Here is a 19,062-nt window from a genome sequence, read left to right as displayed (position 1 = left end):
ATGCAGACTATCCTATTCACCCACCACTCACACCAATGTCACTGTGTGCCCTGTGCACAGACTGCTATGTAGCCTATCCTATTCACCCACCACTCACACCAATGCCACTGTGTGCCCTGTGCACAGACTGCTATGTAGCCTGTCCTATTCACCCACCACTCACACCAATGTCACTGTGTGCCCTGTGCACAGACTGCTATGTAGCCTATCCTATTCACCCACCACTCACACCAATGTCACTGTGTGCCCTGTGCACAGTCTGCTATGCAGACTATCCTATTCACCCACCACTCACACCAATGTCACTGTGTGCCCTGTGCACAGTCTGCTATGCAGACTATCCTATTCACCCACCACTCACACCAATGTCACTGTGTGCCCTGTGCACAGACTGCTATGCAGCCTATCCTATTCACCCACCACTCACACCAATGTCACTGTGTGCCCTGTGCACAGACTGCTATGCAGCCTGTCCTATTCACCCACCACTCACACCAATGCCACTGTGTGCCCTGTGCACATACTGCTATGTAGCCTGTCCTATTCACACACCACTCACACCAATGTCACTGTGTGCCCTGTGCACAGACTGCTATGCAGCCTATCCTATTCACCCACCACTCACACCAATGTCACTGTGTGCCCTGTGCACAGACTGCTATGTAGCCTATCCTATTCACCCACCACTCACACCAATGTCACTGTGTGCCCTGTGCACAGACTGCTATGCAGCCTGTCCTATTCACCCACCACTCACACCAATGCCACTGTGTGCCCTGTGCACATACTGCTATGTAGCCTGTCCTATTCACACACCACTCACACCAATGTCACTGTGTGCCCTGTGCACAGACTGCTATGCAGCCTATCCTATTCACCCACCACTCACACCAATGTCACTGTGTGCCATGTGCACAGACTGCTATGTAGCCTATCCTATTTACCTGAACGTGGTCCCAAAGCAACTCTCCTCCACCCCTTACAGGCCACGCGCAGGATGCCACACCTATCTCTTGCATTGATGAAGTCAAACTTTATGTTTGTTATTGCTCAGCTTTAACTTGATGGGTCTAGATGAAACAAAGTGCATTTTTTTTCTAGGAGTTTCCACTTCAATATGATGCAGTTTACATAAAACTCTGTTCAGCTTTTGTGCCAACTTGGAACAAACAGACACAACTTTCTCAATATATTAGCATAGATTTTAGATGGACTGTAACTCAATCCAAAACACTGGCCCAGTGGGGAGGGCGGGGCCTATTTCAGATCACCGATGGCGCTGTTTACTATAGCTGGCTACAGCTGCTTGCTGAGCAGTCACCAGGCTGTTGTGACTGACCTGGCAGCTACAGGCAGTGGGCTCCACCTGAGTCCGTGTGTAATATATGAAATGGTCACAGGACAGGGAAGGGACTAAGGCCCTCATTCAGAGTTGGTCGCAAACGGCCGCTCGGTCGTACGCCTAACGATCAAGAATCAGAAAAAAAAAACAATCGCATGGCTGGGCGATCACAACCAAAGTGACGCCCATACATGAACAAAGCACCTCCTCTAGCTAAAGAGTGATAGCAGTTAGCGATTGAGTCAATCGTTGTCAGTCGCTGTATGTTCATTTTCTTCTGATGGTTGTGGCCGCTTGTGTTGTTTGCAAATTACACCAAGAATTTACAAAAAACCGCATAGAATAAGCCATCCCCGTGAAATATATTTATTCTTATTATTCGCTAATGCAAACGCAACTGAATCAATTACATGCCTATTAGCAGTGTTATTAGCTACAACAACCGATTATTAGCTGTTTGCATTGTTTGGCTCAAAATAGAAACATCAATCCTAACATCAGTAACATTCGATAGTGTCGATTGTACTCTGGGGCTTGCGAGAGCACGTAACCTCAAGCTGTACAATCAGCCAGGCCTCGAACCTGCTCGAAGAGTGACGTTTTACTACTTCTGGCCTTCTATTTCGGTCATAGCAGGAAATTTATGTACGCCCCTGAAACGCCCTGAAAACGAGGAACCCCTGCGTTTTCAGACCACCACCCCCGTCAACACCCACAAACAGCCTTTGCTCGTAAGCCGCACGATCTACAGCATTTTGGATTGCAAGGTCTCGTACACACATGAGCACAACTACCCGTATGCATGCGTGGTTTGGAAACATCGGATGCATACGACCGACTCTGAATGAGGTCCTATGTTCCCAGCAGCCCTTGCAGAATGTAAATTGGCAGATGCAAAGATTGCTGTGTGTTATTGGCGGTGGGAGCAGGCATGGACATCGCCACTCGTGGACGTACCCTCTCTCTCTCTGCAGCAGGTTCCCATTTTCCTCCTCCCCCTCCACACAGAGACCGGACAGCACTGGTGGTAAAAGCTGCAGCCAGACAGCTTGAAACTGCTCAGGCTGTGTGAATACCGCCCTCTCTTCGCAGGATCTGTGAGCGCTTCTGATACTGGAAACGCCGCTGTCTCCCCCGGCCCCTGGTACTGCCACACAAAGCTACTGGCCCGCTACTAACTTCTGTCACGTGTGTGCATGTGCTGAAGCTACATGTGTGTTTGTATGTAAATGTGCTGAGACTCCATGTGTGATGTGGGCTGAGACTCAATGTTGTTTGCATGTGTGCTGAGACTACATGATGTGTTCTAGGACTACGTATGTGTGCTGGGACTCTGTGTGTGCATGTGTGCTGGGACTATGTGTGTTTGCATGTTTTCTGGGCAGGGACATGCAGGCATATTTATATCTTCTTTGTTTATTGTAATTATTTTTATAGTTAACACTCACCAGCTTTGTGGAGTTCCCTGGGACTGCAGGGAGATGAGAGATGAGGCAGCAACAGCTCAGGCTCGCTTCTGTATAGTCAGACACTGCTTGCAGAGCTGGGGGTGGGGTTAAACCACGGACAGTAGGCTGCACAAAAAGAGAGCTAATAGAGCCATGCCTCTTAATTATGGGGGGGCATGCCTTGAGCACTGATGGACACCTTGGATGTGTCATGTGACCAGGAAGTGCACTGCAGTGTTTAGAGATTGGCAGCCCAGGTAAATGGGGCGTGGCCTAATAGAGGGAGGCGTGGCCAAGTCCCTTTCGAGAAAAACAAAACAAAAAACAAGCTTTGCATGCGCCGGGCTGAGCCCCCTCAGCCCGGCTCATAACCAGTGGGGGGCGCGATCAGCTTGATCACTCCCCCCACAGGCATGGGAGACTGCTGTGGCTGCTTCATAGCAGCAGCGAGCAGTCTCCCAGTGCAGCCCAGCACACAGCAGCGTGTGCTGGGCTGCTTTGATGAAAGAGGAGGGGGGTGCAGCACCAGACCTGGGTCCCCGCCGGGCCCCTACAGCAAGCCTGGGCCCGGGTAATTTGTACCCGCTCCCCCCCCTCCTCTCGGCGCCCCTGGAGATTGGAGCTCAGTTAGCAGAAGCAAGAGAAGATACAGTGATGCAAGTAGGTGAATCAATGGACACTGAAGCTTAGTGTACTGAGGGGAGAGTTGCAGTGAGTAGGGGGTAAGATAGGCTCCCAGCACTCAGAACCATCTACATGTGTGCCTCCCCAGCCAATGACCTCACCGCACGTCACTGGTGCTGGGACTACAAGGGGGTGTGTGTATGCATATGTGCTGAGACTACATGTGTGTGCTGAGACTACATGTGTGTGTGCCGTGACAGCCCTCAGTCCATAAGTCTGTGTCCTCTGGCTGGAGCAGTCATTTCATGCACACTGCAAACCCAGCAGATATTGGAAAAATAATAATAATAATAATAAAATGTCCCATCTACATGCAATTATAGAAAATTGTATATTGTAACACGTGGGCTTACCGGTGCCCCTTGCTGAATCACCCCCATCTTCACCACCCCTTTCTAACAAAGCCATTCTCCACTAGCCTCTATCTTAATCCCCTCCAATACCCCATTTCTTGAGACACGTTCTGCCATCATTAGCTACATCCCCTCACCCACCAATTCTTGCCACAATACACCCCTCACCCATAAATCTTCCTCCGATGACACTATCACTCCTGCCACGGCCTCCAGGGTCTGTGGCACAAGCACTATGCTGGGAAAATGGGCCCTAATTGCCCCTCCCTCCCTGGATCACTGCTCCTACTAGCCCTGTTCCTTCCTTCTCCTGGTAGCAAGTAATCCTACCACATCTCCCCACTTCCCTGTCCCCCATTCTTGTGCACTTTCTAGCATGTTGGATCGGTCTGCAACAAACTGGCCTCCATTCATACATAATTCATCTATAATTTTCTAGTTATTTGGCCACACCCAACACACCTACCTAATGGCTGGCCATGCCCTTTTATTCCTATTTATCAAAAGGTCAAAGGTTTTAAGGGTGCAGGGAAGCCTTTTTTATTCCTGGAGCTTCATATAATTATACTTTTTTATAATTGAGCAGGTACTGTATACTACACAATCACATTTCTTTGATTGTTACCTTGTAGCAACTACACAGTTAGGTTTTGTCGAATCTCATTGGACAGACTATAACCTGTCGACATCCATTATCCAAATAACTTCTTATTATTTCATGGTTTTATATATTCCTCAATACTTAAGAAACTACTACCAACACATAGCTTTGCTATGTACTATCAACTCCATTGTGTCGCTTAATTGAAGAGTACCAAATTGAGTTTGTCACTTTTTAGATACCTACTCACCATCGCATTTTTTAAATAATAGTTTAACAAAATTCTGCTTAACTAAATAGTATCATCTCTGTGTCACATACCGGGGCAGTGTACCAACCTCTCAGTATTAGATTGCTAACCACTTGCCACCAAAATGCTTTATTATATATAAACAACATGCGTCATATTGCATGATTATAAAGTGCAGACCATCAGAATGCAGCCAGATTGTTGACATTCAGAATGTCAACATGGTCTGAATGGCGATATTCAACATGTCGATAGTCACAATGTCAACACTGACATAATAACAACATTCTCAGAATGTTGACAGCCAGAATGTCCACACCTAGTTTTAGGGTTAGACCAGGGTTAGGCTGCAGTTAGGGTTAGATTAAGGTTAGATCTGGGTTAGGCTGGAATTAGGGTTAGATTAGGGTTAGGCTGCAGTTAGGGTTAGATTAGGGTTAGGCTGTAGTTAGAGCTAGACCAGGGTTAGACTGCAATTAGGGTTAAATTAGGGTTAGGCTGCGGTTAGGGTTAGACCAGGGTTAGGCTGCAATTAGGGTTAGACCAGGTTTAGGCTGCAATTAGGGTTAGACCAGGGTTAGGCTGCAATTAGGGTTAGGCTGTGGGTAGGGTTAGACCAGGGTTAGGCTGCAGTTAGGGTTAGACCAGGGTTAGGCTGCAATTAGGGTTGCATTAGGGTTGGGCTTAGATGACAAGTGAATGGGAAACCCCAATGTTGGCATGCCGAATGTCAACATTCACAATGTTTACATCCGACATTCTGTACATGTTGACATCCTAAATGTTAATATTCAGAACATGTCGACAATATGTTGTCGACTTTCTAAATGTCAACAAATATAGCACATCCCTCGTCATTACACTGCACTGATTATTATAGCGTATAATACGCTGCTCTGTAACATATTGCTGTTTTATTAACTGCTCACACCAACATTGTTGGATTATCCTCAGCAACATTACACTGCAGGATTATAACCTGCTTATCATCACATTACTTGATTATAAACTGCTCATCACCATTCGGCCATACTATATAAGATGATATTAATCAGCAGTGTGGTGATGACTAATAAACGTCTTGCTGTCACACTGCTGAATTATAATTCTGCTTATTAGGTGCAGGCCTGCTCATTGCCAGCTCACCACCACACTGTTGCACTAGACTCACAACTAGACCTCCATATTACTATGCACACAAGCGTCCTTCAGAAAGTGCCAGACTACTCTACACACAATGTCATTGAAGAATTTGTTTATTTGGATTCAGTGCAATACCCCAGTGCACTCCAAAGTATGTCAATGCAATAGAGTTAATGGAAAAACACAAAACTGCAATAATATATCCAATGACAATTCAAGCAGATGGAAGAGGCTGAATTTGTTTCCAAATATGTTACAGAATCCGCATTGCTTCTTACAGGTGCTGATCCAGGGTCTGCTGCTGCATTATGGAAGGGAAGCATGCAAGGACTAGAAGGGACCCATTCTCTTATCTTATATTAAAATGCATTGCAGATATCCCTCCATCGGGCCTTATTTAATGGGATAGGTGAGCAGACAGCGGTGACAGTGTCAGATCCCAGAGTGCACAGCTTCTCCAGGAACAGCCGGTAATAGGACACGAGGGACAAGCAGCTAACACTTTGCTGCCCTCAGCCAGGTCACAGCAGGCAAAGAGCAAGAACCCACTGAGAGAAGGAAAGCAGTAGATATAATGCTTGGCAGACCTCATGACACCACCCCTTAATTGCTCAGTAATAACAGAGACACAACAATGATACACAAAAGGTGGGTGTATATAGATACCACAGGTGCTAGTCACCGATTAAGTGATCAACAAACCTGATGAGGAGTAAATGTAATTGTATTGCCCTCAGGCTACATACCCTATGTACGGCAGTAAGTATGTGGTTCAGCCTTAAAAAATCTTTCATGCTTAGGGCCTGATTCTGAGTAGCATGAGAGTGTGAAATCTGCAACATTTAGCAAACTGCGCATGCGTCGTGGAGCTGCAAATGCATCTTTGAGAACTTACGATAGAGTTTCATTCATATGCATCTCAGTCTTTTCTCTGCAACCGCTGAATGGTCGGCAACAGGACGTCTGCACGTGAGAGAAACGTTCTGTGGCTGTGGTGGGCGTGTAGCCAGAGTTACTACCTATTCTGAGCCATGCTCAGTGCACACAATGCTCACGCACATCCTCTGCACTTAGCATGGGGTAGGTGCAATTCATGTTGATAGTGGTGACTGAGAACAGCGCGATTGCATAGTTGCGTAGAATATGGGAGTACGTTTGTTGCAGGCTTACGGAATTGTGATCGCATTACGTGCAACGCAGGATCAGGCCCTTAAAAATTAAGTAAGGCCACTATTTGACATTAATATATACCAAACACTGTCCCAAAGATGTGGTAGGAGGAGATGCAGCGGTCTATAGTTGAGGGGAGGGTAAAACTTTACTTTGTAATAGAGCTGCAGTGGAATGCCACCTTAACATTGAACAACATATTTACCTTCATTGTTCATATCAAACAAAATTAGTTGTCCCTTAAAAGAAGAAGATAACCGTTGTTATTTTTGACAAAAATGCTATTGTTTCCCATTACTATTGCAGAAAGTTGACGTGTACTGGGTCACTAGATAAAAAGCACCATTCCATTATTGGGAGTATGCACAAGGAACATAATGAGATGACCGGGGTATAAGACAAGGGAAGAATTGCATGTCCTCAAGTAACTGTCAGCTCGTAAATAGAAATATAGTGCTAATAAACTGGACATGTCAGCTACTGTGCAGGCAGCACTGGAGGTGACATGTCCATGGGCTGACCCTACACTAAGGGGTATATTTACTAAAGGTAGATTTTAATTGATAAAAATTGATAAACATCCATGTTGTGTTTCTTGGGCTAAATCACACATTTACTAACAGACAATTTTTTTGTTTTCTAGCCTTTAGTATATATACCACTAAGAATTGCTTGCAATTGCAGCCTGAATCACGAGCATAAAATGAGCTCACTAGAAAAATCGAGCATATGCAAAACTGCAACTACAGATGTGTCCTGTATCGTTGTTGCTTCTGCAATCGCGTTAAACAACTCTTCTAGTCGCGACTAGTCCTGTGCGAGTTTACTCATGCCGTGCGTCTTTTCATGCATCTCTTTTGCTGCAAATGTGCCTTATTTGCAATGCAATGTGAATAAGACGCACAAGCAGACTTTGCTGAATACAATGATGTGTGTTCTGTGTGTGACTGCAGCTGTATATGAAATGCTACGTCACAGTGTCAGCGGCTGTTTTCCACACCATGCTCTGTTGTGATGATTTTACAGACTCAGCTGCACACAGAACATACACATGCTGCATATTATAGTAATTAGCAAAGCCGGCTTGCGCATCTTAATCACATCACAATGCAAATAAGACGCATTTGCAGAGAATAAGACACACCGCATGCCCGCATCGCATGGGAGCCGGCGGCTCTCATGCGGCTCATGTAACACGACTTAAACGCAGACGAGGAAGGACCTATCTGTAGCACAAGATACGTGGAGTTTGGCACCAGTTGCTTTTGTGCCAGGGCTTTAAACCATTTGTTTTGCTTCTGAAATGCAGATGTATCCTCATACAGTATTGCTGCACTCGCGCCAAACAGCTCCCCTTGGTGCCAGGTCACGAGCGACTCCGCTAGCGCTAATTGTCTTTTTGGCATCTTTTCCGACTGCATGATTAATTTGATATGCGTCGCATGGCGTATTGAGGCTAGGAGTAAGGATACAACTGTATGCGTTCACTATCACTACCATCACTAATACTAGTAAGCTGCAACTGTGCACAAAGGAAAAATAATTGCTAAAAAAATTTACAAAAACACATAATATAAGCAAAAGCAACAATGACAGCACCTACAGTATCAGTGGTGCACTCACAATTAGCCAATCACAAGTGATTCACTAGTCCTGGTGATCATCAACATTGTGTATTTGTATTTTCCCTTGGGCACCTGCAAATTCTATGGGTTGAGCAGGTGTATATACTGTATGTGTCGATGCGGTCTGCAAGCCCTGTATTTGGGCATGTATTTGGTATATGCTAAACACCCTCTCTCCCTCATCCCACCTCTCCTGGCGCAAGCAGACATATATGTAAGATTCACACAAAACAACATGGGCGATTATGTGTGCGGCTTGTTTTCTGGGCATTCGCAGAGCAGTGTTACGAATTATACAGTATGCAAACTGGCGTAGGTCTCACCAGGCATCAGCCGCAAGGGTTCTGAACAGCTACTGAGAGAGTTAAAGTTTGATTTCAACATTTAATGTTGTATAAGAATTTCTAATTGTAGCACATTTGTATTTGTGTATAGAACGGTTTGGTTAAACCTGTATGCTTTTCATCATAACAGTTTGCATGTGATAGGTAGGTTCATATGTTGATCCCAAGTGTGAGGTGACTGATGAGGGACACTCACCTGAGACAAGCCAAGGTAGATGGACACAGTCTCCGAAATGTACAAAAATTTTCCTTCTTGGTTTAGTGCAAATACAAATCCGTCCAGAGACTGCAGGGAAAAGAACAAGAGACAGTCACAAACGGAGAGACAGGGAGGAGAAAAGGCAGGGGACAGCCAACTGAAAGGAGTAGAATTGAAAGAGAGAGAAAGAGAAAGAGAGAGAGGTCGGGAAACAACTGGGTTGTGATACACAAGGGGAATGCACAGTTATACAGAAATGTAAAGACAGCAACATTATACACAGAAAAAAGCAGAGACAGTCACACAAAGAGACAAGCACATTAAATTCTCATAATAAAAAAATAGATTTTAGACAGTTGTCCACACAATCAGATGGAAGGAAAAACAGAACATTGGGGAACATAGAGAACACAACCATGATTCCATAGAGTAACACTAGCCTTGATCGGCTTCATATATAGAGGCACTTTTTTTTTTAAAAAAAAAGGTCTGCTAAATCGGTTTTTGAAAATTTTTAAAGGTTTCAACAATAATATTGGGTATCTTTTATATATATTGACAGAGCACACTATGAAATGATCCTCTCTCGTTTAGATGGACTAGAAATGGCCGCACACACAGTAATGTCGCTGTTGACTTCGGCAATTGTACTAATATTACTGTGTGCGCAGACTGCTGGATCATTATATACATGTTGTACAGGTGCATAGGATAAGACGGGCACCTGCTTTTGTGGACAGTCACTTCCCGACGCGCTAATAGACCATCACGTGATCTGGAAGTGATCCTAAGCCCGCGCTCACACAGCCATATTTCATGCAAAGTGGAAAGTGATCCCTGTTGCTGTCTGAGCAGCCTGTATGTAGACCCATGCACAATTAGAATAAAGGTTCTCACATATGGGCATATTGCAAACTGGCCAACATTTGAGATGTGTCTGGACTGAAAGTGTTGTCCTACAATATCATTGTGATTCAATTTGGTCATACTGTACTTGAATAGTTATGTCATGGTGAAAATGTAGTCAGCTGATGACTGTACTGGTCTGTGGGTACATCAGCCAATCACCATACAGTCATTCGTCCCATCCATCTTAAACCAGGTTATACCCCTTTTACACCAAAGTCCAGGGTATGACCCGGGATTTGGAATACGTATTCAACCCGGGACAGATCCCCTTTTACACTGCAGCGTCGGGTCAGCACTGAGAAACGCTTCTTACCCTCACCCCCCCCCCCGCGACCCCCTTACCTTACTACAAAGCGGTCCGGAGGCATGGAGGGCGGATGGGGTGCTCTGCTCCGTTCTGGTTAGCCCGGCAGTGGACGCATCTCCAAGCACCACTGAAGCCGGACAATCAGGCAGCATGCGGCGTGACCCAGGTCATCGTGACCAGGAGGGTGACACAGGAATGACCCGTGCTCAACCCTGCAATCCAGCCGGGTCGGATCCCCGGGTCAGGGTTTCGTTTACACCAACAAAAATCCCGGGTTGATATGCGTTCACGGGATTTTTTAGTTGGTGTAAAAATGGGCTATAACATGTGTCCAACATAAGTAAATGTCCAGCCCTTAGTGACTAGGCCAATCACGTGAGTTACTACCTAAGCAGAACTAAAATGTGCTCTTTTTAAAAATCTAGATGATAGACAGCTCTAAGGACAATTGACAAACCACCAAGTGATACAATGTTAGCAGATAGATGCAGAGATGTGCAGGAAGAGACATAACGGTGCCAGAAATAAGTGTCAGTTTCAGTCTTTCTTAGTGCTCATGAAGAAACAGGATCTCGTAAAGCTTGTATGAAAAATGAACTGTTAGTCCAAATAAAAAATACCATCAAGTGTTACAGTGCTCAGTTTTGTTCACTTGGAATTGTGTAGATTTAATTGAAATCATGTTACACTGGCATTAAACATAGGACAATTAGAAATAACAAGACATACAGACACTTAACTAAAATAAACAAAACTTAAAAGAAAAGAAAGACCAGTACAGAAAAATAAACTTTATTTTTGGAAAGGTCTGGTAGGTTATTGAGACAGACAGAACGCGTTGCTTAGACTCGCTGTCATGTTACAAAATGTAAAAACACACAAGGGAGCGCTAAATATATTTAGCGCTCCCTTGTGAATTTTCATTTTCTGTCTTATTTTGTGTTTCCAGGACCTTTTTGGGAGCAGCGATACGGATAACAATTGGTTTTTAAATATAAATATATTTTATTTGTGCCTGATTTAGATATTTAGTTATAGCTGTGTTTTTTTATGTTACAAAATTCTATGTGCTCCTCCTAAAGACACAAATGCTTTCTCAAATACTGAACTTGGGATGCAGTTATTGTGCTGGCATTAAAAAGTTGACATTCATAATGTTGATACCACAATATCGACATTTATGATGTTGACATTGTTGAAACGACGACATTGAACATGTTGGCATATGCAGAATGTCAACATGCGCAAAGTCTGTGACTTACCTGATAACCACCATGCAAGGTAAGTCACTGCTAGACCACCAGGAACGTTTTATCAACATTCTAATCATTTTGATATCGGTTGGGTACGAGATCCTGACGGTCTGGATCAGACATTTTAACCCCTTACCATTAACACTTATTGATTTATCTTTACACAACTATACTTTACACTTCACTTTCACCCTTTTTTCCATTATTCGTGTGATGCCCTGGGGATGGTCCTTGGCTGGATTCTTTTGGGGTTCCCTGCGTCTCAGACGTGAACCCCATAATGTTAGGGACGCTGGTATAGAGAAGCCTTGACGTTTGGCCCAGCGCTTATTCATATATTTGCAAATGTATGTAAACCAATACCTCTGAATTTCTATTATCATGTAGGATTCAAGTATTTTTGTTTTTGCTGCAGTGTGCTGGAGGGAAAATCCCTTTTTTTTCTGTAGCTCAGTGTAAACCCCACCCTTTACGAGCACCTGTGCAATGTCATTAAGTTGATGTGAGCGACCACCATACTTTTTGTTTGTAGTTCTGTGAGGCATGAAAGGAGCCAGCATTGGGAGGATGTGTTGGTCTGAATAGTGCCATTAGGAGGTTTCTGGGGTACCTTCTAGGTGAGTCTGCTCTCAGCTTATACATGTACTGTTATTATGCAGTACATTAATTTGTAATTATATGACCGAGAGTGGGTGCTACTATTAGGTAGCAACAATTATTTTGGGGTGAGCGTTTGGGTGTGGGGCCCCCAGGCTTGCTCTGGCTGGGCCTTTTTTCAGGGCATCACCACTTAATTCACATAGATATTTTTTTATCACCTTTCTATTTGTTTGTCTATTATTTATGTCATTTTAACCCCTTACCATTAACACTTATTGATTTATCTTTACACAACTATCTTTACACAACTTTAACCATCTTCAGATGGCGAGTGCTCCCGCTACCCGAAGCAATCCCGGGTTGTGAAGAGGGATCCTTTCGATACCCTCCACCCCTGTTTTTCTCCTTCTGCCAGACAGTTGGGGCTCTTGTGTGCACGCATGACCTGTAGGTCCGAAAGGAGCAATGAAACACTGTGGGGATACGGTTGATTTTCGGACCCCGATAATTAACATCATGAATAGACCCCTTAATCTGTATGTCCATATGACTTATTAGAGCCACTTTGCAGCAGGTGCCTAGATCTGAAGCCCTACAGCCAATCTGCACCTCCATCAGATTTTATTGCTTACATTGCAAATGTGTAGTGTACAGTACATGAGATTATTTGTTATATTATATGTTAACCAATCTAGTAAAGCTAATTGTATCTCACATTGCTCACATAGCTTTATTTTATGTACTGACACAACCTTAGTCCCATCTAACACAGGGGTGGAGCACAGTACATTTTGTATTGTATTATTGTATTTTGATATAAGGTGAGCAACCTTTGAATATGAACAGCGCACCCCGTAAAATTAATTGATCCTCAGTGTGCAATTGAACATCACCTCATCCCAAAACTCATTACTACCAGTCCTACAGGTTAAAGTCCGTTCTGAGTAGTACTCTGCTGCAGTAATAGGACAAACAGTGAGAGAAGTGGGGACCGAATGGACCTGTGATAGGGCTGCTTTCAGTGCCCTCTAGTGGCTGCTGCACTGTCACTGCTTCTGGCACTTGTCTTAAAATGTGCCTCAAAATGTTCCCAACATTACAGGTGACACAGTCTGTGAGGATAAATGTAATGATGCATTAAAACCCAATACTTTGGTTAATCAGCTGTTGCCATACACTGCCGTCAGACAAAAGGCTTAGGATGAAAATTGCAATGACAATTTTGTTTGTGTGTATGTCATTTAGAATGAACAAATATCTGCTAAGGAAAGCAGAAAAATATTATAGAGATCAAATGTCCAGAGATAAGAGAATGACAGAGAGAGATTAACAGATATAATTATATAAAAATAATAATTCAGATACATAAAAAAGAAGATGATCAGAACTGGTAAAGGCAGAGGCGATAGATGCCACACGATCCCTGAAACCTTGCACAGGGTTCCCTGCCAGAGTGAAATAAGAGGTAGAGAGAGAATTGGCAAGGGATAGGCAGAGATGGAGGGAGGGAATGGAGGAATAGGGCAGAGAGAGGGGGAGGACAAGCCTCTCTCCTCAGGTTATGAATGAATGAGCACTGTTGTTTTTTCATCTCAGCGTGCAAGGATTTAATTAAGTGATAACAGTCACCTTGGGTGGCTGTACTGACCAGTAATGTGTAGGTAAGCAGGAGGCAGGGGGAGAGGCAGCCTTAATCTATCTGTAGACTGGAAGTAAGGGCAGCGCGGGGGGCAGGAAGCTGTTTGGCAATTTTTCCACTGCTGATAAAGATCAGCACTGAAAAAAAACAAAGCAAAACACAATATTACAAGAGTGCTTTTACCCTAGGATAAAACATTGCTGCCCATAATCAGAATACCACATTGCTACAGCCAAACATGCATAGCTGTGTAGCCAGACCATGCTATGTAGTGGTATGACACCCTACTAGGACGTACTGCTGCTCATTTCAATAGCACGGTTCAAAATCAGGAAAGAACAGCCTTGTATGATTCTAGTACAACTCACTGCAATGGACATGCCTCCGATGTGGCCTCCATGACAGTTCATAGCCATCGTGCAAGTGTTTCTGGACCCAACATCATTCACAGGTTCAACAGAACAGGCAAGGCGTTCTCTCTTGCAGGAAATGAACGTTTTCCTAAAGTACTTAACCTTATGTCTTCCAGAATCTTAGAGTTACCTTTACTTCCCTATATTGTATAGTCTGCAGATTTTTAGGGGTCTATTCATCATCCCTTAATTTCTGTAACAGCGGGTAAAAATAAACATTTTCACCTACTTTTGTAGGAATGAAGTATCGGGGCCATTCATTATAAATGTAACACAGGAGAGATATCGCGGATAACTCCTGCTTACCTTTCACTCCCGGTCTGGCACGACGTCCCCATACTATTGTATGGGGACCAAAATCCATCAAGCTCTGAAAATAGTACATTTTCAGAGATTAACAACGGGAACCTTTGCCATCTTCAGACGGCACGGCTACCCAGACCCCCCCTCCTTCCAGAGAGGGGAGTGAGGGTTGCGAAAAGAGATCCTTTCGGATCCCTACGTCCCTCTTTGGATCCCTCCGCTGGACCCTGGCCACAGTTCACGCATGCGCACTATCAATGCTGTGTCAGACTCAGCATTGCTAAGTTTCACTGCTACCAAAGAAGGTGGTGATAGAGGTCACTGGGACAGCTGAGTTTCAGATCAGCTGTCTCCACACCGGAGCAATGTTGAATTGCTCCGGAATGTTTGCATTCGCTGCTGCTACTTGCAGTGAGTTGGATACTAAACCAGCACTGCAGAACAGCAGTGCTTAATGAATAGTAACCTTTAGAAATCAGGAATAATACAAAATCTGATATTACCTTTTTTTTCTGCTCATTATCAATTTACCGGCACCTCAGTGGTTCACACTGCCTTATCCTGTTACTGGCTGTGCTGCATGTCTGCTATTCCATTAGTGTATCTAAATATCCAGACATTATTCAATAAAGTATCTTTCTGTGCACCCTAGTCCTATTCTGTGTCCCCTCTGCTTTATCCAGTCATCAATTATGCTGGATTTTTCAACTGCTCTTATGGCAAACTTCAGTTTTCCAAGAGATGTTCCCGAGTGCTGATGATGTAGAGGGTGAGGAGGTTATAAGAGGGGGGGTAAGGGCAGCACAGAGCAGGGGGCGAGAGCTCAGGAGAGAAGCCACTCAGGATCCGGCCTATGTGCAGTAATTATGTTAATTGCATGGATGCCCTTGCTAGTTTTTTTTGCCGAGCTGCTGAGGATAAATAAAGGGAAATTGCCCCGTACATGGCGCAGTGCGGGAGGAATGCTAAGCAGCTCTGTTTGTTGTCTGATTATAGGTCTGTTTACACTAAATTCCGGAGGTAATTGCTGATTTTGATTGCACGTTTATTTGTGTGCCTTTACAGCCGGGGGACACTGTGGTCTGTCTGCCTTTATAATTAAACCATATTGTGACATGGGCGGGGACTGGGCAAGGCGCTTGTGTTACTGAGATTAGTCTGGTTCAAGAGAACTGAGAAAACTTGGAATGAATGGGTAGTGGAGTCACAGAACAGACTCTCAGTAGACGGAAGAAATAACTGCAACACCGTTTTCTATCTACAATTAGTTTTCACATTCTGTAGATAAAAAGACAAAGCAGACTATGCAATGCTACAGAGTGCTGGTTAGAGAACAGGAAGGCGGCTGCGCCCCTAACCCACCCTTTGTATGATCTTCCTTTTACAGGTAAGGAAAAGAAGACACAGAGAAGTTTGCTTGGTGTTGCTTGCCTGTACCAGTTACACAGCATATAATCCTACCAGGCATCACACTGATGATATCCTGCCATGGTATAATACAGGTGCCATCTTGTGCTTCTCCCTACTTATACTTTCATCCAGTGTCAGAACTTGTGAGTGGTGGGCCCAGGTGCAAAAATTTGCTTTGGGCCCCCTCCTCCGCCCTACTCCAAGTTCAAAGTGCAGTGGGTGACAGGGAGAGGTAGAGGGTGACAGGCAGAGGCAAGATGTAGACAAATAGAGACAAAGAGGTGACAAGGAGAGGGTGACAGGGAGAAGCAGTGTAGGCGAGAGGGAGAGATAACAGGCAGTGGGTGACAGGGAGAGGGAAGAGGTAGTGGGTGACAGGGACAGGGTGATAGGGAGAGGGAAGAGGCAGTGGGTGACAGGGATAATTGACAGACAATGGGTGAAAGGGAGAGGGAATAGTCAGTGGGTAACAGGGAGAGAGTGATAGGTGGAGGTGACAGGGAAAAGCAGAGGGAGAGGGGAGAGGCAGTGGGTGACAGGGAGAGGGGAGGGGCAGTGGGTGACAGGGAGATGCAGCGGGTACCCCCCACATTATGTCACACTTTAGTGCCCCACACATTATGCTACACTGTAGTACCTCCCACATTATACCACCTCCAGTGCCCACACATAATGCTACACTGTAGTACCCCCCACAGTATACCACCTGTAGTGCCCACACATTATGCCACCTATAGTGCCCACACATTATGCTACACTGTAGTGCCCACACATTATGCCACCTGTAATGCCCACACATTATGTTACACTGTAGTCCCCATACATTATGCCACCTGTAGTGCCCACGCAGTGTACTCACCAGTAGCATCCTCAGGCAGCCGGCAGAGCAGCAGTCACAGCCTCGCAATGAGTCACACCCATGAGGATGCGCTGCTGCTGGGTCAGAGGAGCATGTGATGGGCTCCTCCAATCAGAGCTCAGCACATGCTCCTCTGAACCCACTGCAGAGACTACTGGGATTTATTACCCAGTAGTGCACTTCAGTGCCAAGCCTGACTGCACTGTGCTCTGGTCCCCTGCGTGTAGCTGCCGGCCGGGTCAGTCACAGCCTTGAAGACTGCCAGGCAAGCAGCTGCACTGCACCTGCCATACAGGCAGTGTGGACCCCTATACTGCGGTGGGCCCCGGTGCAGTGCAATGGCTGCACTGCCTCTAGTCCCGCTTCTGCTTTCATCTACTCCTTACTCACTAGGGCACCAACACATACACCTTGTTGCTTATTTGAGTGTTATGATTGCTAATGCAGCAATGTATATAAACCAAGTCGTTGTCCTGCTTTGTATTGTACTGTACTGTAAGTCACTGGTTTCTTGTTCACTTATTTGTTTATGTACTATGTAAGGATTACCTGTGGCGAAACACTTGCGGCACCATATAAGTAAAGGAGAATAATAATAATTTAATTTTGTACATCTGGACCGCTTCCCATGACCACAGTAATACATTTCTCAGAGTGTCAATGCGAGTCCAGCAGCACTAACTGTAATAGAAAGAAAAGCTGCAATGTATGTGCTGATACTCGGGTCGACAAAGTGATCTGGGGCCTGGCTCACTACAAATTCACATTATGACGGGGCTGGGCTGCATGAAAGCCTGCACAGGCCCATTATCTAATGCTGGACGCGCTGGCTGTAGGGTACTGGCGACACATATGAAGTCTCAGAGTGAGGAGCCGTTACAAGCTGCTCTCAGTAAGTGGATACTTTCTACGTAGCCACCGTGGAGTGAGTTACCTTGTCCTAACCATTCACTGCACACAGCAGCAGAATGAAACAACAATACTACTTATATCACATCACTATATATTATATATAGGGCCCCAAATGTGTATCTTGTCTAGGGCCTTAATCTGGCTCTACCACTATGTACTGCAATGTGTTACAGGTTGTTCTGGCAATGTAACTGCAGTAGTGTAATACTGATTGCCGTACATTTATCCACCTATGGTTCCCATAATACATTCACACTGCATGATGAAACGACAAGAGCATGTCAGTAAAACTGTTGCAGTGAGTAGTGGCAGGTAAAGGGTTACAGCTCTGACTCAGTATCGGGCTGAATGAGGAGATACAGATCACACAGATGCAGTACTTAGTGGCCCAGAGAGGCATTTGTCAGCTGCGAGCTGCTCTTGACACATCCTCCAACGGAGGAGCTGAGTACTCTTTGTCTTGGGTTTGATGCAGGTTAAGTGGCCCATACATCTCTCTGGAATCTCAAAAGCACCTTGAAGGCTAATGGCAGCGCTGCACACCGCACGGCCTCGCTGATAGGATCTCCAGCAATTTCCCTTCTTCCACCGCGCTAATCACTTGTCTCTTTTACTCTGGCTGGGTTTTCTCCACCGTTTGAAGCTCTTATTCGAGTTTTACATTGTATTCTCCAACAATGATGTAAAGAGGCTGTCACTGACACAGCATGTGCTAGACACTGTGATGCTGAGGCAGAAAGGCCTGTGGCTCATTGAGGCTATATAAGCAGGGTGACAGGGTGAGGATGTTATCTATGAACTAATGTGTCTGAGACTACAGCTATAAGGTGACGGTGAGCAACAGCAGGAAGAGCATTTATGGGGTGACACACAGTGGGATATATAGCTTGTTCACCTTGTACAGATGTGTCCTCATACATCTAGCCTCCTTGCGCGTTAAACAGCCCTTCTAGTCGCACCATACCATGGCGTCACTTGGTAGCGCTGAGCGTCTTTTCGTGCGGCTTTTTGCCTTCAAATGCGTCTTATTCGCACAAGAAAGCGAATGGTTTCCACAAGCAGCTTCTGCTGATTAAAATGATATGCAGCAGTAATGCTACGTTACAGTGTCAGCGGCTCTAACACTGTAACGTAGCGTTTCAAATGCAGATACACCTGCAGAAATGCAGATACACCTGCAGTTGCACACAGAACATAGGCATGTCACATATTATTTTAATCAGCAGAAGTTGCTTGTGCTAACTACTCGCATCGCTGTGCAAATACGTAGCATTTCGCATGCAGATACACTCGCACTC

At 45.0% G+C, this 19,062-nt stretch overlaps 1 protein-coding gene across 5 annotated transcripts in view; it reads right to left on the bottom strand.

The window, feature by feature from the left end:
- The window catches only part of NPAS3 (neuronal PAS domain protein 3), a 475,522-nt gene that overhangs the window by 108,936 nt on the left and 347,524 nt on the right, over positions 1-19,062 (bottom strand). For all 5 annotated transcript variants that reach the window (XM_088456533.1, XM_088456536.1, XM_088456537.1 and 2 more), the window contains one exon: positions 9,157-9,246. In XM_088456533.1, coding sequence (XP_088312659.1) covers positions 9,157-9,246 — 90 coding nt within the window. The remainder of the gene's footprint in view (positions 1-9,156; positions 9,247-19,062) is intronic.

The sequence above is a fragment of the Taudactylus pleione genome, unplaced genomic scaffold (assembly GCF_031769625.1).
Source record: "Taudactylus pleione unplaced genomic scaffold, aTauple2 ptg000707l, whole genome shotgun sequence".
Taxonomy (NCBI): domain Eukaryota; kingdom Metazoa; phylum Chordata; class Amphibia; order Anura; family Myobatrachidae; genus Taudactylus; species Taudactylus pleione.
The sequence above is the reverse complement of the archived record's forward strand: the minus strand, read 5'-3'. Positions and strand labels throughout refer to the sequence as shown.